This window comes from Pristiophorus japonicus, chromosome 22, assembly GCF_044704955.1.
Source record: "Pristiophorus japonicus isolate sPriJap1 chromosome 22, sPriJap1.hap1, whole genome shotgun sequence".
Taxonomy (NCBI): domain Eukaryota; kingdom Metazoa; phylum Chordata; class Chondrichthyes; family Pristiophoridae; genus Pristiophorus; species Pristiophorus japonicus.
Window position 1 is genome coordinate 14,065,998 of NC_091998.1, and position 24,076 is coordinate 14,090,073.

At 41.5% G+C, this 24,076-nt stretch overlaps 1 protein-coding gene across 5 annotated transcripts in view; it reads left to right on the forward strand.

Annotated features, from left to right (window-relative positions):
• parga (poly (ADP-ribose) glycohydrolase a) overlaps nucleotides 1-24,076 on the forward strand; it is a 179,411-nt gene that overhangs the window by 96,288 nt on the left and 59,047 nt on the right. For all 5 annotated transcript variants that reach the window (XM_070865649.1, XM_070865647.1, XM_070865648.1 and 2 more), the window contains one exon: nucleotides 1,935-2,092. In XM_070865649.1, the coding sequence (XP_070721750.1) occupies nucleotides 1,935-2,092 (158 nt within the window). The remainder of the gene's footprint in view (nucleotides 1-1,934; nucleotides 2,093-24,076) is intronic.

Below are 24,076 nucleotides of genomic sequence, written 5' to 3' on the forward strand. Positions count from 1 at the left end.
TAGCTCAAGTAAATGACAACTATATGAGACTAGAAGCAGTTTCTTTAGAGATATTATACATACAGGGCAATGCATTTTTCTATGAAGTTAATAAAAGAAGATGCAAGTAAATATAAAGGTATGAAAGGAAAATGGCAATTGTGCCAAATTAGTCTCAGTGTTTTTAAAATCCAAATATAACATTCAAGAGGCACTAATACATTATTTGGAACCTGAAGCATACTAATTACATCCCAGATTAGATCAGTTCAAATAATTGCATAATTTTTTTGCTGTATAACTCCTAGCATGCAAGTATGAGTTAATGGCGCTGCAGAAACATGATTATCTTCATCATGTCGCTCCACATTGAAAATACCAAACTGAATCTGGAAAATTGGTCAGCAGTTTGATTTCAACTGGTTTTGCTATAATTCAGGTGCAGATCATGCAACAAGAGGTTTGCAGGCATCCAAAGCAATTTACAGTTTGATATCCAGGTAGCATCTTTGCAAGAAGCTGGAAACAAAAGTGCATGGGAAAGTTTGGGTGCTCCAGTTTTCAATTACTGGTGAAACCATGGGATGATAACTGGTTGTGTGTTGAACTTTTGTTCCACATTATGTTGAACTGTGTTTGTGGCATTTATTTCCTCCTTTGTCACAAAGTAATTGATATTGTGTGCATTTTTAGCTACAACTCAATTATTTTTGAAACTATTGAATTTAAAGATTTTGTGATTTCTAAAGCATGTGCAAAAATTGTAACTGTGCAATAAACAAAGTCAACTACTTTTGTATATCCATAAAATAGATTGGCAAATTTTGAGAGTATTCTACTGTGCCAGGCTTGCCTGTTGTACAAGTGTTGGGTGAGTGAGATGTGTTCATGCCAAAATTAGCAGTTTTGTTTCTTGTATACTGAATAGTTTGTTGGGAAGAATGTATTGAATTTTGTGCCCCAGCAGCATGCCGTAGCAGATCCAAAAGAGCGCACCTTACTGCGCAGTGTATTTTGCATGCCATCAACCATTGTGGCTTCTCTGAGGGTGATTGCTCATTGTCAGCAAAACCATTCCAGCAGCGGTTGGGTTGAGAGTACCCAAATGTACGTCATGTAGACGGGAAAGATTTTTAAGCAATTCTGAATCCTTTGATGGTATATTGGATCAAACAATCTCCTCTTCAGCCCCTGCCCCCAGAAAAAAATTGTATCTTTATAGGATCTGTACTTAGTCTAACCTCCAAATACAGTATAAAAACAGAAGATCCGAGAAAAAGGCTAATTATTTGTAAAAGTAAGAATTGTTTCCGAATTCTGGTTAAAATCTATTTCTGTAAAAATAAATGCTAAGTGACCATTTTAGTCTTATTATTTAACTTCATGGTTTATCTCACGAAACTCCACTTCAAAATGTAGAAATGGAAACTGAAGTTCCGCTTGAACGGTGATATTTTCAGTTTTTTTTATATATATTAGGGGGGTCCATATAAAACTTAATGCAAATGCACAGCCCAACATTGTGACACAAAATCAATTTGGATAAAATAGCATAATCTTTTTTTGATTAAGGGCATAATTATAACTTAAAACATTAATATTTTAAACGACAATGAGCTAGTGTGAATTAAGAACAAGAAATGCCCCCTCCCTTATTCCAGATAAAAGAATGCAGGCTGTATTGTGACCATTGTACAAAATATTGGAAAGGAGCCAATCGATATTTTTCTTGAGGTTGTTTTGAGAGTTTTTAAGACATTGGGAGTCAGTAATACCTTGTATAAGAACATTTTCTGATCAATCAAGAGAAATGAGATTACTGCCACAGTGCTGCTTGAAGAACATAGCAGTGTTCCTAAATTGCCACATGTACTATAATTTGGTAAATGTAATTTTCTTCTCTGTTTGCTAAATTGCTAAACTAATTACCTTTGCCTTGCCTCTTTCCATGCCAGCCGATACCGCTGCTTAAACAGAAGATGAATCACTCCATCACAATGTCACAAGAACAAATAGCCTGCCTTCTGGCCAATGCCTTCTTTTGCACATTTCCTCGACGGAATAACAAAGTAAAACCTGAGTACTTTAACTTCCCGGACATAAACTTTAAGAAGTAAGTACAACAAAATTCCTCTACTGCATACTGCAGTAGCTTTTTAATTGCATAATGCACAGGTTTTACAATGCCATTGTGCAAAGTGCGAGTCAACATTTTGTTTTAATTTGTTGTGTGTTTTCTGTTACAATTTTGCATGCATGGACAACTGTGCTTCAGTAATATTTGAAGCTGTCCTACCGATTGTACTGTCACACACCAGTGTACCAGACAGTCATCCATGTTACCTTGGCAAGCTGCCACTTGGAAGCATGTGCTTCGCTAGACGGAGGGAGGAAGGGAGGAACAAGTAAATGTTCTTGGGTTGTATTAGAATACTATCAACTATAGCTATCCAAGTACATGACCTTGTAGTTGGATAAAGAAAGAACAGCAATTGTAAAGGCCTGGAAAATGATCTTGGGCTCATAAGAAATTGTGTAATGTAGGGAGTCTGAGAGCGGGGGCAGGAAAGAAAAAGAATAACTTGCAAGAAAAAGTATATTGTTGCGAATGAGTGATGTAAATATTGTATATTCAAAGAAAATGGAACAAGCAGGGCCATCATCAGCAGCAGAATTGTATTACACCACAATCTGTAACCTCATGGCCCTCACTCTACCATTACCATCAAGCCATGGTTCAATGAAGAGTGGTTGTGGCTGGCAGTCCATCAAACTATGATGGGCTTATTGTGTAACCGAAGATGGTGGTCTGGGTATTTAATCATTTTGAAGTTTAATAATAAAGTTGGAGATAATAGTCTGAGGTATTGTCTATTTTGTGGTCTGTTAGCTAGGCAGCTCTGCGATGCGATTGACAATCAAGTGTGTGCTGGATTGCTGGTAAGCATATTAAGCAGGTTAGAAATTGATTTTTTACATGGCTTGCCCATGAGCAGGTAATTGGAGGGGTAGATCATATTTTGGGAAGAGTTGAGTTTTGTGGTGTAGGGCGATTCTGTCATCTAACTGACATTTTTGTAAGTGTACAAATAATATATTTTGGAATAAATAGTTTGCAGCCTTGAATGTTGAAGATCTTCAAGGGCTTAGCTTGCTTTTGTATCCTATCTATATTGGTGTATGATTTATGTAATGACCGTGGGATTTTTTCAAAAATCTTACGAGTATTGATTGGCTAAGTATATATTATACATATATAGTCAGTCTTGTATGTGAAAAGTGTATGTTGTGCACCTGACTGGATTAGCTTTCATATTAATAGAAAGAAAGAAAGACTTAGATTTATATAGCGCCTTTCATGACCATCGGATGTCTCAAAGAGCTTTACAGTCAATGAAGTACTTTTGGAGTGTAGTCACTGTTGTAATGTGGGCAATGCGGCAACCAACGCGCACAAGCAAGCTCCCAGAAACAGCAATGTGATAATGACCAGATAATCTGTTTTTGTTATGTTGATTGAGGGATAATCATGAGTCATAGTCAACATCTTCATTGAGGCATACGAAAGCATGGGCCTTACACTAAACATCTTTAAACATCTGTAAGACAAAAGTCCTCCACCAAACTGTCCCCGCCGCACAGCACTGACCCCCAGTCATCAAAATCCACGGCGCAGCCCTGAACAACGTGGACCATTTCCCATACCTCGGGAGCCTCTTATCAACAAGAGCAGCCATTAACGACGAGATTCAACACTGACTCCAGTGCGCCAGTGCAGCCTTCGGCCGCCTGAGGAAAAGAATGTTCGAAGATCAGGCCCTCAAATCTGCCACCAAGCTCATGGTCTACAGGGCTGTAGTAATACCCGCCCTCCTGTATGACTCAGAGACATGGACCATATACAGTAGACACCGCAAATCACTGGAAAAATACCACTAACGATGCCTCCGCAAGATCCTCCAAAGCCCCTGTGAGGACAGACGCACCAACGTGAGTATCCTCGACCTGACGAACGTCCCCAGCATTGAAGCACTGACCACACCGGGCAGGCCACATTGTTCACATGCCTGACACAAGACTCCCAAAGCAAGCGCTCTACTCTGAACTCCTTCATGGCAAACGAGCCAAAGGTGGGCAGAGGAAACATTTCAAGGATATCCTCAAAGCCTCCTTGATAGAGTGCAACATCCCCACCGACACCTGGGAGTCCCTGGTCAAAGACCACCCGCTGTGGAGGAAGTGCATCCAGGAGGGTGTTGAGCACCTCGAGTTTCATCGCCGAGAGCATGCAGAAACCAAGCTCAGGCAGTGGAAAGAGTGTGCGGCAAACCAGTCCCACCCACCCTTTCCCTCAACGACTGTCTGTCCCACTTGTGACAGGGACTGTGGTTCTCATATTAGACTGTTCAGTCACACAAGAACTCATTTTTAGAGTGGAAGCAAGTCTTCCCCCATTCCGAGGGACTGCCTATGATGATGATGATGAGGGATAAATATTGGTCAAGACACCGGGGATAGCTCTGCTTCGAAATAGTGCCATGAGATCTTTTACATACACTTGATAAACCGAGGCCCCGTCTGCTCTAACGTCTCATCATAAAATAGCAACCAATCAATCACAAGTGAGCATGTAGAAAATCCACCTATAAACAACTCGTATCTTTTTAAAGAAAAATTACGTTCATTTCAACAGACAGAAGTCACAGCAATCAACCCCTAATTGATCTCGGGGTGTGCCTATTTATAGAATCCCCCCACAGGGAGTCATTGATTTGCTGGAAGACAAGATTTCTCTTCTGTTCCACCTAGACTTTGTGTTTTAAAGGGACCTGCCAGATGAAGCACACTTCACCCGAGTTGCAGACATGTTTCCTCAAGGCAGTACTTTTAAGACTATTAAGTAAGGGGTGTTGAGACCCAAGCAGTCTGATACAAATTTAGTCTACTACAGCTATCTTCTTTGGTACAATGGTGTCAGTTTCTCCCTTAAATGGCCTGAGCGCCTTTTTATGCACTTGACTTCCACTGCTCTATATCTACCTGTTTAGTAGACCCAGCAGTGCAACAGTGAACTTCCTTATGATCTCGACAGGAATTCCGTATCTTCTGCAGTGTACTCTTTTACTCTCTGAAGGTGAACCGCGTTAACACTGTGTGAGGCAATGTTTGGTTCTGGAGTAGGTAGAGCAGCACAGAACAATAAGATTGATGAGAGTCGCTTGATATAATCTATACAACTTCTGTTTGTTGTACTGTTACAGAAATAAAGAATATGTAAATGCTAACTCACTCCTCAGTATTGTCTAACTCAACATAAAAGCACAATCGCTGTACTCTATCCTACTATCATGACAGCAACTCATTGCTTTTTCAGCGTTTTGCTGCTCATTGGCTCTTGGTGTCTCTGTTCTGATTTTTTTCACGGAGATCAAAAAAGACTTCTAACATCAAGGTACAAAATATCTTTTTAAATTACCAGACATAGAAACATAGAAAATAGGTGCAGGATTAGCCCATTCGGCCCTTCGAGCCTGCACCACCATTCAATAATATAATGGCTGATCATTCACCTCAGTAACCCTTTCATGCTTTCTCTCCATACTCCTTGATCCCTTTAGCCGTAAGGGCCATATCTAACTCCCTCTTGAATATATCCAATGAACTGGCATCAACAACTCTCTGCGGTAGAGAATGCCACAGGTTCACAATTCTCTGAGTGAAGAAGTTTCTCCATCTCAATCCTAAATGGCTTACCCCTTATCCTTAGACTGTGACCCCTGGTTCTGGACTTCCCCAACATCGGGAACATTCTTCCTGCATCTAACCTGTCCAGTCCCATCAGAATTTTATATGTTTCTATGAGATCCCCTCTCATTCTTCTAAACTCCAGTGAATACAGGCCCAGTTGACCCAGTCTCTCCTCATATATCAGTCCTGCCATTCCGGGAATCAGTCTGGTGAACCTTTGCTGCACTCCCTCAATAGCAAGAATGTCCTTCCTCAGATTAGGAGACCAAAACTGAACACAATATTACCAAGGCTCTGTACAACTGAAGTAAGACCTCCCTGCTCCTATACTCGAATCCTCTCGCTATGAAGGCCAACATGCCATTTGCCACCTTCACCGCCTGCTGCACCTGTATGCCAACCTTCAATGACTGATGTACCATGACACCCAGGTCTCGTTGCACCTTCCCTTTTACCAATCTGTCACCATTCAGATAATAATCAGCCCTCCTATTTTTACCACCAAAGTAGATAACCTCACATTTATCTACATTATACTGCATCTGCCATGTATTTGCCCACTCACCTAACCTGTCCAAGTCACCCTGCAGCCTCTTAGCGTCCTCTTCACAGCTCACACTGCCACCCAGCTTAGTGTCATCTGCAACCTTGGAGATATTACATTCAATTACTTTGTCTAAATCATTAATGTATATTAAGGTGTGTGTTGCATTGTATAATGTTTCCGTCATTATAAAACCGTTTACCCTTCATTACAACAGTGACTACACTTCAGCAGGCTCGAGGGCCTACTCCTCCTATTTCTTATGTCCTCTTGCTTATGTAAAGCGCTTTGGGATGTCCAGTGGTCGTGAAAGGCGCTATATAAATGCTAATATATAATATATAAATTTTTTTCTCCAACTTGCAGCACGCATTGCCTCAGGAGATCCACTGCTGCTGTTAAAGAAACCCCTCGTGTTTGAAATATTTTTTGCACTATTACATCTATCAATATTTCTTTTTACAATGCATATTTTTCAGTGAGCTCCCAGGTGCAGTGTAGTATTCTGTCCATATTGTTCCAACGAACAATCGTAAATAACTTGAACCAGGGCTCAAAATTGGCCAGGAGTTGCTCCTTTTTTTTTGAAGCAACTTGATTTTTCTGGAGTATCTTAAAAGTCTCCATTTTGCACATTCAATTTGCGCCAGTGTAAATGAGTTATTTAGGATTTTTTTAGTTTAGTTTTTTTTTTAAAAGGGGGCATTACCAGTCACTTATGCCCATTTTGGCCACTTTGGCCAGCTAATAGTTACTCCAAACTAACTTAGGCCAGCGTATTTGGCCACTTGTGAAAACCCTTGCGGAGAGTTAAGAAATCAGTGCAGGTAGGTACATCGGAGGCCAGCAGAACTTAATGACTTGACTAAAGAATGTGAATAGGATCAAACAGCTATACAGGACATCATATGACAAACTTCGCAAAGTTAATTCACTATACAACAGAAGCATTCATGGAAGCTTAAACTACAAAAATAAAAGGTAAAAGATAGTTGAATTAAATTGCCCTGATCTCTCAACTAATTTAAACAACTATTTGTTTGCAATGATTATACTGGGCCAAAATTGAGTCCATATTATCTAAATGAAGTCTACTTCAATAAATAAGATATTCTCTGTGTTCCTCCATCACTTATGTTTTTCTTTCACAATAGCACCAGGTAAGTAGGCTTGACAAATGGTCACCATTATTCACAAGAGACAAAACATGTTTACATAATTTTTTCAAAATATCCAAATATAAAATAGAAGTAAATAAGTCCTACCCTACCTTCATCTTCAGCTCTGGAAGGCAGCAGGCTGGCCTGTGTGGTAGGCCACTCGGCCTGGGATAGAAGCGGGATGCACCAGCAGCCAGTATGATGATGATGATCGGGTCCCACGCTGCAGCACGCACACAGAGAGGAGCTACTGCACATGCGCGCACACTCCAACGCACATGTGCAGACATCCTGGCACTGTTTTCAGCGTGGGACACTGGCTCTGCCCCCGTCCCGATTGGCCACCTGAACGAAGACCCGGAAGAGGCCGGACAGCGGCCAAAGTGGGGACTGATTTTTTTTTCGGAGCACTTATCATCGCAGAAAAGCGGCGCATCTCCGGTGAGTGCGCCGAGAAAAGGGGTGGGCCAATTTTGAGCCCACAGAAATTAGAACACAGAAGAAAGACATTCAGTGAAGTTGTCTTCTGCTGAGACTAGCCCGTCAGCTGGAGCTATCTACTCCTATCTCATTGCTAATTTTTTAAAAAGTTACTAGTTGTGAACATAACCGCATTCATAGCCGGAACAGTAACTCTAAAATGCTCAGCAACAAATCCAGATATACATGAAGTGAAGCATAATGAAAGAAACATCCTGTTCTATTTGTTTTCCCTGTTGACTTGCATGTTAACTTGTAAAACCCTGCGTACATCCATATTTTTGGTGTGAGGAAGTTTGTTAATACATTGCATGATCTCACCACTGTGCCAAAGTAACAACAGTCACTGTACTTCAAAAGCAATTAGTTGGATGTGAAGTGCTTTGAGATATCCTGATGGATGTGACGAGGTGCTATATTCTTTCTTACACTGCTAAGAGTAAAAATAATTCCAAACATATTCTGGAAACTTATAATAGTCCTTATTACAAGTACATTGGATATGACCAATCTGATGATTACATAGATTACTTTTACAAAGCTAAAAAGAAATTGCTATTCAAAATAAAGGTTGGTAGAGAAAAAAAGTTAGTTTGTTAGAGAATTATATAACTATAAAAAATCAAAGTGTGCATATTGTAAGTTTTTAAAACTGATCACAAGGTTAATTCTGAAAAGCTCTTTGGAGCAAAAAGTGGAAGTAGCAGAAGTTGACAGTAATAATGTTAGGCTTTATTTAAAATCAGTTCAAGCATGCAGACTTGCATTGCTAGGTACATAAGCAGAAACAATATCTCGCCTATGATATGAGAGATTTGGAAATGATTGGGAGCGTTGTATTCATTCAGTCTTGAACCTTAGAATGTCACTTTTTGTGCTGTTCAGGAGGTGAGATGATGAATTATTGTCTTTAACCGTAGCCTCTATTACGTATGTTTAACCATACACCATGTTGTGTCGCGGCACACTTCAACCCTTTCAAAAACAGTCGTTGCTTGCAATATTGCTAAAATTCCTGATGGAATAACATTACTAGTAAGATCAAGTCGTAAAGGAAAAGTACTTGCTGATCTGTGTTGAGGTATATTTTGTGTATGAATAGTTTGCAATTATGAAGAGAAGTCTTATTTGTGGTATTCCAGAAGAGGCAAAAAAAAGTTCTGTTATGAATGAGCAAATGAATAAGTATGAGTATTCCATTCATAAGACATTTCCGCTCATGTTTACCTAAAAAAAAGTTATTAAACATGTCGTGTTCAGAATGATTTTCAATTTGATTTAGTATTATAAAATGATTATAAAAGACGTATTGCAGTAAACAACATAAATTATGGCAGTAATGAGCATCATCTGGTGATTCTTAAGAGTAAATTATCCAATTCAATTAATCTAACATAGTTAGAGGACAGCAGAGTAATGTCTTAATATAATTCTTGTTGAAGGCACACCAAAGTGTTCAAAAACAGTTTCCTTAGCTTCCTGCCTTTCATAGGTAGCTGCTCCCTGTGAGTTCATGGATAGATGGGCTCGAGTCACTAAACCAACCTTTCGGTAAGGGTGCATTTATTCTGCAACTACCAGTCTGAGACTGGCAATAAAAGTTTCAGCCTGGCAATATAAATTTCTACTGCCTAGCTTCAGCTGCAATGCTCTAGCCCAAGAAAGCACTCATCCATGCGTATTTACACACGGGCGTAGAGCTTCCCTCCTAGTGGTTAGAATTTTAACTGGGAGCATGGCAAGTCCTTGATTTTTTTTTCTGTTAAGTAGTAGTTGTAGGAGCTTTAAGATATGTCACATTTTTCAACCAATAGATTTTTTTTTTGTGAAAGTATCTCTATGTGCCATATTTTGGGCCTCAAATAATGCATTGTACACGCCCACCGCTAAAAGAAATTGTGTATTAGGAGCCCTAAATTGTTTTCAGGAAAGGGATTCTGAATATAAAATTTGTTTAATGAATCTGCATGTCAGGATTTGTTTGAGAATTAATGATAGTTGATAAGCTGTGAAAGTGTATATCTGAATACAATCTCCATATGCCTCAGCAAAAAATATAAAAGAGCTACAGTTAGAATCTGATGAGAATGTTAATATGCGGATAACCTTGGGTAATGAATCAGCACATCCTGATACTCATGATTTTGGCAGATTAGTTTTATTTATACAAATTTTTAATTTCATTGTGATCTCTCAATTTTACTTGAATATGACAGCATTGTGTAATGTCCTGATTATATACGAATGCAATAATTCTTTTAAGTTTACATTCTATATGGTAGCTTGCCCATCAATCTGTATTATATGTATTAAAAATCTTGTGTCTGGTCAGTTCCTGTCAAATTCCAGTCCCATTAGAAATCCCTATGTCCGCATTTATAATAGAAGCTATGGGGCCAAGTTTCGGCCTGAGTTGCTCCTGTTTTTTTGGAGCAACTGGTTTAGAATGGAGTATCTTAGAAATTGCAATTCTCGACATTTAGTTTGCTCCAGTTCTAGTCAGTTAGAACAGTTTCAGTTTGGAACAGATTTTTTTTTAAAGGGGCGTGTCCAGCCACTTACGCCTGTTTTGAAAGTTTAGGCAGTGAAAACTTACTCCAAACTAACTTAGAATGGAGTAAGTGTAGATTTTTGTACGCTCAGAAAAACCTTGTCTACACTTAGAAAATCAGGCATAGGGAATGTGGGGGGGTGGGTTTAAAGGGAAGTTTACAAACATTAAACACTTCAGTTTTACAAAAATAGCCATCATCAATAATAAATGATAAATACATCAATAAATCAATCAAAAAAATTAATAAAAAATAAAAAAATTTTAAAAATCAATAAATAAAACATTTTCTACTTACTGACTGCAGCACCGGAAGTCCTCCAACAGCGTGCTGGGACGCCCCTCCCCCCCACCCCCGTGTGGTCTCTGTCAGTGTCTCTATCTCTCTGTCTATCTGTGTGTGTCTCTCTCACTCTCTGTCTGTCAGTTTCTGTGTTTTAAATGGGCGGCCCCTTATCCTAAGATCATGCCCTCTAGTTCTAGTCTCCCCCATCAGCGGAAACATCCTCTCTGCATCCACCTTGTCAAGCCCCCTCATAATCTTATACGTTTCGATACGATCATCTCTCATTCTTCTGAATTCCAATAAGTAGTGGCCCAACCTACTTGACCTTTCCTCATAAGTCAACCCCCTCATCACCGGAATCAACCTAGTGAACCGTCTCTGAACTGCCTCCAAAGCAAGTATATCCTTTCGTAAATATGGAAACCAAAACTGCACGCAGTATTCCAGGTGTGGCCTCACCAATACCTTATATAACTAGCAAGACTTCCCTGCTTTTATACTCCACCTCCTTTGCAATAAAGGCCAAGATACCATTGGCCTTCCTGATCACTTGCTGTACCTGCATACTATCCTTTAGTATTTCATGCACAAGTACCCCCAGGTCCCGCTGTACTGCAGCACTTTGCAATCTTTCTCCATTTAAATAATAACTTGCTCTTTGATTTTTTTCTGCCAAAGTGCATGACCTCATACTTTCCAACATTATACTCCATCTGCCAAATTTTTGCCCACTCACTTAGCCTGACTATGTCCTATCGCAGATTTTTTGTGTCCTCTCATTGCTTTTCATCCCATCTTTGTATCGTCAGCAAACTTGGCTACGTTACACTCAGTCCCTTCTTCCAAGTCGTTAATATAGATTGTAAATAGTTGGGGTTCCAGCACTGATCCCTGCGGCACCCCACTAGTTACTGATTGGCAACCAGAGAATGAGCCATTTATCCCGACTCTCTGTTTTCTATTATTTAGCCAATCCTCTATCCATGTTAATATATTATCCCAAACCCTGTGAACTTTTATCTTGTGCAGTAACCTTTTTATGTGGCACCCTTGTCAAATGTCTTCTGGAAGTCCAAATACTGGTTCCCCTTTATCCACCCTTGCCAGTGGTGATGCTGCAGTTTAAGTGGAGCAAATAATAATGCTGATTGACAGCCAATATCTGGAGAAGAGAAATCTAACTTGAAACATTTGAGACTTCAAAGGTGAGTTTAATGTAGTAAGTAAACCTGACTTGTCAGGGTGAGTTTAGGTAATTAATTTGTCAGCTGAACAGGTAACTGTCAACAGATGGTGGTCAACTCAGTGTAATATATTTCTTGGCTTCTGTCGCAGCAACAGGCAATGTCTGGCTTATGAGACTTGTCACAAGAATGCCTACACAGGATTCATCAAGGAAAGCTTTCATTTTGGCTTATCTCATACATAAACCTGGTCAGATGCTAACTAAATTAAATTGGCATTTTTTTTAAAGTTATTGAATGTTCAGCTCATATAGAGGGCCAAAAGATTAAGCATACTTAAGTGGTAACAGTAAAAGCCGCCTCCAACAACGTTCTGTTTTTCTTATAATCTTACCAAAAAACAAATGCATATATTAGGTTACAGCGCATATTCACTCGGATACAGCCTGGTATGAAGAAATGAAAATGAGAACAGAGGAGATTAAAGTGCGATTTGACAGAGGTGTTTAAAATTAAGATGAGATGAAACAGAATTGATAGAAACAGACTGTTGTGAGTGATTGAGGGGGTGTACAGTGAAGGGATGTAAGCAATTTCGACCAGAGAGCAAAGTGATGGAAGGTGTCGTTGCTATCAAGCAGCACTTACTCACCAACAACCTACTCACCGATGCTTAGTTTGGATTCCGACAGGACCACTCGGCTCCAGACCTCATTACAGCTTGGTCTAAACATGGACAAAAGAGTAGAATTCCAGAGGTGAGGTGAGAGCGACTGCCTTTGATATCAAGGCACCATTTGACCGAGTGTGGCATCAAGGAGCCTTAGTAAAACTGAACTTAATGGCAACCAGGGGGAAAACTCGCCACTGCTGAGTCATACCTAACACAAAAGAAGATGGTTGTGGTCATTTGAGGTCAATCATCTCAGCCCCAGGATATTGCTATAGGAATTCCTGATGGTAGTGTCCTAGGCCCAACCATCTGCAGCTGCATCATCAATGACCATCTCTTCATCATAAGGTCAGGAGTGGGGATGTTCGTTGATGATTGCACAGTGTTAGTTCCATTCGCAACAACTCAGATAATGAAGCAGTCCGTGCCCACATGCAGCAAGACCTGAACAACATTCAGGCTTGGGCTGATAAATGGCAAGTACAGTTCGTGCCAGGCAATGACCATCTCCAACAAACCAGAGTCTAACCACCCCTCCTTGACATTCAACAGCATTACCATTGCCGAATCCCCCATCATCAACATCCTGGGGGTCACCATTGACCAGAAACTTAACTGAACCAGCAACATAAATACTGTGGCTACAAGAGCAGGTCAGAGGCTGGGTATGCTGTGGTGAGTGTCTCACCTCCTGACTCCCCAAAGCATTTCCACCTGGACCAGCCACATAAATACTGTGGCTGCAAGATAGGTCAGAGGCAGGGCTTGTATCTCACCACCTGATTCCCTTTCCATCATCTACAAGGCACAAGTCAGGAGTGTGATGGAATATTCTCCATTTGCCTGGATCCAACAATACTCAAGAAGATCAACACCATCCAGGGCAAAGCAAGCCCGCTTGATTGGCACCCCATTTACCAACTTAGTGTCAGTTGTGGCTCAGTGGGTAGCACAGTCGCCTCTGAGTCAGAAGGGTGTGCGTTCAAGTCCCAGTCCAGCGACTTGAGCACATAAAGGTAGGCTGATACTCCAGTGCTGCACTGTCAGAGGTGTCATTTTTCGGATGAGACGTTTTAAAGCGAGGCCCCGTCTGCTCTCTCAGGTGGATGTAAAAGATCCCGTGGCACTATTTTGAAGAAGAGCAGCGGAGTTATCCCTGGCGTCCTGGCCAATATTTATCCCTCAATCACCATAACAAAAACATATAATTTGGTCATTATCACATTGCTGTTTGTGAGAGCTTGCTGTGTACAAATTTGTTGCCGCATTTTCACATTACAACAGTGACTACACTCCAAAAAGTACTTCATTGGCTGTAAAACGCTTTGAGACGTCCGGTGGTCATGAAAGACGATATATAGATGCAAGTCTTTCTTTTAACATTCACTCCCTCTACCACCAGCACACTGTATCTGCAGTGTATACCATCTACAAGATAAACTGCGGCAACTCGCCAAGGCATCTTCAACAGCATCTTCCAAACCTGCAACCTTTACCACCGAGAAGGACAAGGGCAGCAAGCGCATGGGAACACCATCACCTATAAGTTACACACCATCCTGACTTGAAAATATATCGTCACTACCTCTCTAAGAGCACTGCGGGAGCACCTTCACCACATGAACTGCAGCAGTTCAAGAAGGCGGATTACCACCACCTTCTCGAGGGCAATTAAGGATGGGTAATAAATGCTGGCCTTGCCAGTGATGCCCACATCCTGTGAACAATTTTTTGAAAAATCTTTTTACACACAAGGTTGTGAGGCTGTGGATTGCACTACTGGAGTTAGTAATTGAAACAGGCCGTGTCAGCATTTAGGAATCGATAAGATACGTGGTTGAGGGATTGGAGGATAAAAGGATATGTGAATTATGCAGGCACATGGGATTAGAATGTTTGCTTATGAGGAGGTTAAACACCAATGTAGACTGGTTAGGCTGAATGGCCTGTTTCCTTGTTGTAATTTCTATGTAATTCTATGCTGTCAAATTATTTTAGGCCCAATTGAATCCTGAAATTGAAACACTTGACAGAAGCATCCATTGCGTTTTACATACTGCCAAGTCCCGAGGTCCAGGAGGATCTCATTTATATTAATAAAAGACTTGGATGTTTTAACTAACTTTCTCTAATTTATTGGCAGTTTGTTTTCATGGATTTGTTGAGAAAGTGCAGAGCCTCGCTGGAAGTGTTGAATTGTTTTTTATTTTATTTAGTTATTTGTAGACTTTAGGGATTATCACAAAAGTTCTTTCTCCCATCACAGAACTATAGATTTTTATTTTGGCGCGGGCAGGCCGGGGTGGGTTAGGATGCAAAGATCTGAGCTCTTCACCAATTTAACAAAATTATCAGTACACAATAGATGCCTGACACATCTCCACAACGCATTTCAGTTCAGCATATAAAGGACTTTGCTCGGATATATTTTCACTCCTATTTTGAAATGTGCTGGTCCATCTTGCGGTGATTTAGTGTAGATGAGATACTTTAATGTGAGGTGATATTGCAGTACTTTAGGGAAACAGCGAAAGAGATTGCAAGATCAAGAAATGAAAATGTGCCCTACTTGAAACCATGGTGCCATCAATAAGTTTCAGCAGTTGATGCTGCTTATCAAAATATTGTCCCTGGGATTTTAATAAAAACTAATTTACAAGTACTAGTAATTTGCCCATGATGCTGACCACGGTCAGTTAATGAATATTTTTTTTTAATATACAAGATGGCGACAGGGCGGGGAGAAGAGAGTTCAGAAAACCACTCCACATCATCATCTGGTTAGAGCCAGAAATGACATTATAATCAGGCAACGGTTTACATGAGCAGTTTCATTAAATGTTTGCATAAAAGGCGTGACTTAAAATTAACGAAAATTTGGACAGATAGTGTACGCATACGCAAGATTTTTAAAATAATTTAGGCTTTATGCATATCTATATATTTAATATATCATATTTATAATAAAATAAGTCAAGATCTATATTGAGCACTATACCTTTTGAAGTACGAGTAAAAGACTGAGGGGTGACCTGATAAAGGTTGTTAAGATTATAAAAGGGTTTGATAGAGTAGACGTAGGGAAGATGTTTCATCGCCAAGTCTCGTCGCCGAGAGCATGCGGAAATCAAGCGCAGACAGCGGAAGGAGCGTGCGGCAAACCAGGCTCCCCACCCACCCTTTCCTTCAATCACTGTCTGCCCCACCTGTAATTCCCGCATTGGACTGTACAGCCACCTGAGAACTCACTTTGAGTGGAAGCAAGTCTTCCTTGATTTCGAGGGACTGCCTATGATGATATGACGTTTCCACTTGCGGGGGAGACCAAAACAAGGAGCTATAAATATAATGTAGTCACTAATAAATCCAATAAGGAATTCAGGCGAACCTCTTTACCCAGAGAGTGGTTAGAATGTCGAACTCGCTACCACAAAGAGGCGATTAGCACAGATGGATTTAAGGGGAAGCAAGATAAGTGAATGAGTGGGAAAAGAATAGGAGGATATGTTGATGGGTTTAGATGAGGAAGGGTGGAAGAAGGCTTATGTGGAGCATAAACACTGGCATAGACCTGTTGGGCCGAGTGGCCTGTTTCTGTACTGTGAATACTATGTAATATGAGTGTAACACAGAAATAACTTTAGTTTGAGAAAACAATGTAAACCTTGACTTGGTTTGTTAAAGCTCAAACAAAATTTTGATTCATTTGACTAGTTTCATAAGGAAAGATGTTGTTGATGAATATTTGTCTCCATTAAATACACTGTGTAATACCACTAGAAAGATTAGTCCCTAACTGTCTCAGCTCCGAGTCATAAACTGCAACCTAAATCACACATGGGCTGTGGAGTAGTTACCTAAATTAGTCATATATTTGATGTCCAATATTCTCCACAATCTTAAGTCATGGATAATTATGCACAAGCCATCTTCATAATATAAACAAACTAATCTTACTGACTTGAGGGAGCAATTTCTGCTGCAAATGGTTATTATTCTCTAGTGAATCTTAATTGTCTGCAGCTGCTGTCTGATGACCTATCACACAAAGTCCAATGAGGTCATAATTTGTTACTTGTCACAAAGAATCGTAAGCCCAAAGCTGGTTATCATGTAAATAGGGAAGAAATAGCATAGGAGAGCTGACTTCACAAGGGAATTTTCTATAAAAGAAAGCAAAAAATATGAGTCAGTGTGGTGTTTCTATGATGGAAGTAAATCAGCACAATATAGATAACAGTGGAAAAATAGCCTAACCACCTTGATTGTACAAATCTATTCGGCGTACCTGTTCAGAACTCAAAATATCCATTCTGACAATTTAACATGGTTTTAAGACAGAATGTCTTCACCTTTATACAGATAAAATGGCCGATAAACATTTTCAAGTTTTCTGTGTTTAAAAGGCAAATTTGCAGAGTTTCAAAAATACTTCATGTTCTTCAATGCATTGTTTATAGAAAGAAACTTGAATAATTGCAAAACTGATTGGGTTATAAAATAAACCAGCTGGTAAGAAATGTCCTCAGTATCTTGCAGTTTCTGTACACCTTTGATTTGCCGAACGTTAAGATACTGAAATATTATTAATTGCTTTTTTTTGTCAAGGATGCTTGTCAAGTGTTGATTTTTATCTTCAAACATTTGTAATTGTCATACCAGACCTGGTATATCGACTTTATTCTATTGCAGCTTGTTAGTGATATTGTGCTTTTTCTACGATCCAGTTGTGTAACTCGATGTCCAAATCCAAACTATTCCATCAAATAAACACACAGTCATACTTCTCATCCTGACTGATCTGCTCTTCTACAAAATGAATAAATTATAAAGACCCATGAGTTATCATTTTAATTCCATGTGGGCTGACCTCCTAACTACATCAACTCTTAAGTTCTATTCTTTGCCCTGCATGGGTTACAGCAAATCTCATGATCATAATACATCTGTACATTAAAATGTAAATGAACTGGGTCAAAAGGTTAAAATGTCGATAATATAAAATATAAATTCATCTGGTAAAGAGGTTTTAGGGGACCCCTCCCGCTCCCCCCACTCCCCTCTCAGTGACCAAGGCAGATGCCCCTATTATGAGTAAATCACTTGCATTCTGTACTCTAATTTCATGAATGACAAACCATCCATTGGAGATATCCATTTTTTAAAGACTTGTGCCTCTTTTATAAATGTTTAGTTATTATGTTCAATACAGATTTTTCCTCTTGTGGTGGCAATGGGCAATGTATCTTGGCAATGTCATCATACCCACCTTTACTTGAATGACTGGTTTCTCAGCTCATAAGGTTCCTTTAGAAATACCTAGCAAACTACTTGACACCAAGTAATCATCTGGATGAAATGTTGCCTGGTGCCAGACTGAGAAAAAGATAGTTTCCCTTTGAGAAGGATTCCTTGGAGGTATCAGTCAAATGGACCTGGCCGTTTCATTCTCCCATAGCTCTGGAGTCAAGAATGCTTTTGAATCTATTAATACCATGACACATGGTGAAAAATAGAAATCATTTTCTGAGGCCTTTATAACGGCCTTTTCAAGTACATCCCCTTGCTTGAAACTGTTCTTTGACTTAGAAAATCTGGATAAGTTCATCTTCTGTGTGGCACTGTCTTGCAGGAGTAGGACAGGACATACTGGATATCCTTTAGGCGCTAGTGGAGAGTCCATCAGGACCCACAAATGTCTGAAGATCCTTTACGTCAAGAGAGGAACATGAACATCACGTTAATGCTTAAAAATCTTGGTAATTCCCATTGCTTTCCACTTAAACAGATGGATACCGCTGTCCTCTATCATCTGAAGCAACTCTGCTGGTCCGAGGCTCTGTTCCTGTCTCAGAGCATAACTTTAAAGGTGACTCATCTAGCCATTACATAGAATGTTTCACTGATTATCTGAACAGATACAAATATCAGTGGGTTATATAGCAAAGTGCCTTCTTAGGACTTGATTTCACCATCTCTACTCGTGGTCAGCTCAGAGAAAAGCCTTGAAGTGGAAGCTTTCTTCCTTTCCTGGAACGCCGTGGAAGTTGTGCATTATTGTTGAATGTACTGAACCGATCGTCCATCTTGTCTGAAGCATGGTCTCCCTTCATTTAAGGATTTATTAGTAATGAAAAACAAAGCTGTAACTACATAACTCTCAGTTGAAAGTTAATGCTATCTTGGCAGCTTTTGAACCCCATTTCTGTTCTGGGCAAGTGATACACAGTGTGATTTCTAGTTCTTTACGAATAGCTATTTTTTGAATAGGGAGCTGAGTACATGACTTTTTTGTAGCATTTACTAAATAAACTAACAAATTTAACAGTAGTGCTAAAAGGGTTAAAAATTATTAATTTTAAAACTGTGTTGCATAAAACTAATCTCTGCTGATTTTATTTGTTTTTTTCCATTCCTCTTGTGCTTTTGTTCATAATGACTGACAGTGCTGTATTTTTATGTCATTGTCCTGTCTGCAGCAGGGTAGTTCAGAGTCTGATTATCCAAGTAAAGGAATATATTTGATTAGCATTGATGCAGCTGCTCCACACTGACAGTGAAAAGGTCAGAGACAAGCTGTGGGTGGCCTTCATGGTGTGCTTCTCGAGTTAATTGAATTAGATGTATAGCATTCTGATGTAAGGCAGTGCCAAAAAGACATTAGTGTCTCCAAAAAGTACTGCACTTCTGTGTTTTTAAAAAAAATATTCAAATTTGAATGTGGTGCTGAATATTTTGCTTGATTTATAGTCCCCATACTTGGAAAGAGTGCATGCTTTCCCATTTAAACATTTGGCTTGTGCTTTTATAATTAGGAAATGCATTGACCTCTGATTACTGATCACTGAGCTAATTTTTACCTTTGTGTTAGCTCCTCGTAAATATTCTGGCCAGCTTCTGTTGTCCGGCATTAGCACAGAAATTGCAACCTTGTCCTTTTACCTTCCCAACCATACAGATGATGAGCATATCTGCTTTCGGACATGTGACACTGCTTAATTGGGAAATCTCAATGCATTCAATGGTCATAAATCAACAACTCCAAACTACCTTCAAATCGGTCAGTATTGGGTAGAAAATGCAAGGGCGAGTGAACAACATGGTCTGGGATGGAATACTTTGGTTGGTCAGTGAAGTAGTATGATGCAAATGGAGCTCTCCACTGCATCTGTCCTGCATTATACCTAATTTGGCAATGCTCCATGCAGCATGGCTATTTTTGTCCTTGACTGGTGCACCAATTGTTTCATAAGTCCATTGCAGTATTAGTATAGTATTTATACAAACCCAGCCTAAATTGACCATCAGCGACAGATCCTCTTCACTGTGCAGCCTCTTAATTGCGTGGCCAAAATGGAAAATTTACCATCCAGTGAATCACTGGTGTAAATCATTTAACATCAGCCAAACCCCACAATTAAAGCAACAGTCAAATAAATAGTGTCATTTTTTTAAATTGGCAACTTTTGTTTGATAGGCTCATTTGCAGGCCTCTCTCTTACTTCAATAGATTATGAAAAGTTAAAAAGTTATCGGCATGTTTTGTAGGCAGACTTTTGTAGCCATTGCTTATATTTCTACTTTCTGAAATATTTTGTGATCTCCATATGTTTTCAGGAAAAAAAATTAGTGACATTGGTATAATTTATTAATACATTTTGTTTTAAAAATGTACAATTCTGTGCCAACCAATTGAGTTTGTGACTTGGATTACTAATATCCACACAGTATTTGACGTAGGTAAGGAGACAGTGCTCTGATTTTGTTTTTGCTGAAGTGTCGTAAGGTTAAAGTATTATGACTGGCTCTTCCCAGCTATCCTTAACAGCATGTATGAATGCAAATTAATGGTTAATTTTTGAGAAATCCACTGGCCTATTATGTTGTGCAGTTTATTGAGCTACACTCTTTAGTGAGCAATGAAAGAGATGTAATAGAGCCTCTAATTTTGTTCACAACTTTGCCTGCAGTCTATACTTAACACTCATATAATTTGACCTACTCATATGAAATGGGATGGCATTATAGTGGCATTACTCTGAAGTAGGGAGATAATATGTTGGAACTGTACCACTGTTTTCCGCATGAAGTAATTTTGGATTACTAATATCCATGCAGTATTTGACATAGATAAGGAGACCGTGCTTAATTGTATAATCTTTCAGGTTGTATATGGTAGTGTCCACACCATCTTTGTCCTTAGTCTGCATATAGTACGTGAGGGCATGGTAGACACCACAAGATTTGTTTTTACTGAATGTCTCTTGATACTTTTGTTAGGCAAAGCATGTGAGTAGTTATGTTAAAATTAATGTCATCACATATACCCCTCATTGAGCCCAAGTTTCCACACGCGCCTAGAACGGCGCAGTCCCGACCTGGACGCCCGTTTTTCGCGCCACAAAGTGCGCCTACAAAAATCCTCACTATTCTCCACCTACCTGCAGGTCCTCTGGCCCTCGGCGCAGCCAGCACGAGCTGTGGGGGCGGAGCCAGGTCCCTGCGCTGAAAACAGTGCTGGGACCTCTGCACATGCGCGCTACAGTGGGCACGCAAGTGCAGTAGCTCCAGGCACCGAACTGTGTGGGAGGGGCCCGAAGCACGCAGCCCCTAGCCCTGGCTGAATGGCCTCACTGGGGCTGCGTGAATAAGGCTTCTCCCACGGCCAGTTCCTGCTTCCCCCTCCCCCCCCGCCCCCGACCAGACCCGACACACGCTCCCCCCCCCCTGCCTCCGGACCAGACCCGACACCCGCTCCCCCCCACCCCCCCCTGCCTCCCGACCAGACCCGACACCCGCTTCCCCTCCCCCCCCCGACCAGACCCGACACCCGCCCCCACCACCCCCCACTGACCCGACACCCACTCCTCCCCGCCCCCCCGACTGGACCCGACCCGCGCTCCTGTTCCCGCTCCACGCCCCCCCGACTGGACCCCACCCGCGCTCCTGTTCCCGCTCCCCTTCCCACCGACTGGACCCGACCCGACCCGACCCGCGCTCCTGTTCCCGCTCCCCACCCCCCCGACTGGACCCGACCCGAACCGCGCTCCTGTTCCCGCTCCCCACCCCCCCGACTGGACCCGACCCGACCCGCGCTCCTGTTCCCACTCCCCGCCTCCCCGACTGGACCCGACCTGACCCACGCTCCTGTTCCCGTTCCCCGCCTCCCCGACTGGACCCAACCCGACCCGCGCTCCTGTTCCTGCTCCCCGACTGGACCCGACCCGACCCGCGCTCCTGTTCCCGCTCCCCGCCCCCCTCCCCGACTGGACCCGACCCGACCTGCGCTCCTGTTCCCGCTCCCCGACTGGACCCGACCCGCGCTCCTGTTCCCGCTCCCCGACTGGACCCAACCCGACCCGCGCTCCCGACCCCACCCCACCCCACCCCCCCCCCCCCCCCCCACTGGACCCGACCCGACCCCCCCCACTGGACCCGACTCCCGCTCCCAGACTGGATCCGACCTGACCTCCCCCCCCCCCCTCTCTCTCTCTCTCTCTCCCCCCTCCCTCTCCCTCTCTCCCCCCCTCCCTCTCCCTCTCTCCCCCCCCTCCCTCTCCCTCTCTCCCCCCCTCCCTCTCCCTCTCTCCCCCCCTCCCTCTCCCTCTCTCCCCCCCTCCCTCTCACTCTCTCCCCCCCTCCCTCTCACTCTCTCCCCTCCCTCTTCCTCTCTCTCTCCCCCCCTCCCTCTCTCTCTCTCTCTCTCTCTCTGTCCCTCCCCACCGAACCGAACCTCCCCGACCCAACCAAATGACACCTATCTGTAAATCTGGTGCTGGGGACGGGCCCTGCCCGAAGTCTAGGGCCGGCCCCCGTTCAGCCTTCGGTCCCGAAAGGCCTGCCTGAAGCACTTGCACACAGGTAGGAAGATGGTTTATTTAATCTTTTCTTTGCTTATAAATGTTTATTCAGGTTGGATTTATTTGTATAATATTTGTATAAGTATAAATAAGGATTTATTATAGAATTTAATGACTTCCCTCCCCCCCACCTCGTTCTGGACGCCTAATTTGTAACCTGCGCCTGATTTTTTAATGTGTAGAACAGGTTTTTTCAGTTCTACAAAAATCTTCACTTGCTACATTCTACTTTAGTTTGGAGTACGTTTTCACTGTGGAAACTTTCAAATCAGGCGTCAGTGGCCGGACACGCCCCCGTTTGAAGAAAAAATTCTGTTCCAAAGTAGAACTGTTCTACCTGACTAGAACTGCAGAAAAAAAAATGTGGAGAATTGCGATTTCTAAGATAGTCCGTTCTCCACCAGTTGCTCCTAAAAATCAGGCGCAAATCATGTGGAAACTTGGGCCCATTGTGTCTGTTATGTGCTTTCATGCTTCTGGTACATTGTATGTTAAGCCTTTTGAATATTAAATAACTTTTCCTGGTTATATTTTAAGCTAATGAATTGGCTGAAATATGCTCCTCCAATGGCACAGTAGATAAGTGTACTGTGTGATACTGAGCCGAGAAGCTTCTTAGGTTTGTGCTTTTGTTATTGCAGAGAACATTTCTGCAGTGGTAGTACTGGTCATCAGATTCAGCCTCGGTGATCACAAGCCAGGGTAAGAAATGAAGGGCCAGGGTCAGTCGCCCGTGATCAGATAGCCCAATGATACAGACTAGATAGGCTCACACATAAAAACTGGTCAGTTGAATAAGGTAGCAGAGAGCTGTATGGCTTTCAAAACTGTATTCCAGCATTAATCTGCAACTTCAGAAGCAGAGGGGAGGAAATCAAGGAGAAATAACACAAAAAACAATGCAACAGATAGCACCATCTGATATAAAATGGTACCAAAGACCATTTAATCTGTAAATCAATTGAAATGTGAATCTGAACAAAAGTGCATTTGCCTGCTCTTTTGGAGTCCGTTTTATGAAATGTAAATAACTACTGTAGCCACTTCAGAAGAATTCATGATAGAGATGGAATTTGGTTACCAAATCCGAGATTGATCAGATAATGAGGCTTTCACATCTGTGCTCCTTGAGTGAATTTCACCGAACAGATTGATCAATTTTATTTTGTGACTCTTGAGACCCTTTTGTACTGGTGCCAATGGACTATTTGCACTGTTAGTCCAGGAAGGTGACGGTCTTGTTAAACCGGTGCCAACTTCAATATGAAGCAGTGATTGGTTAAAAGTGAGTTTTTCCACCATTGGATTTATCAATTCCAGCTGGCTGCAGGAGACCTCAGTAGTGCAAACACCACTGCCAAGAATATAAAGGAGCCTTTTGGCTGTAGTTATACTGTGCTGTTTGTCTTGAGACTTGAAAGTGCAGATTGCATTTCACAGCTGGTGAGACCTGTTTCATTGCTTTCCAAGGTGATGTTTCCTACAACTGAGTGGCTTGCTAGACCACTTCATAGGACATTAAAAATCACCAGTGTCGTGTGTAGGCCAAACCAGGCAGATTTCCTTCCCTGAATAGCATTAGTGAACAAAGTTGAGTTTTTAGAACAATCC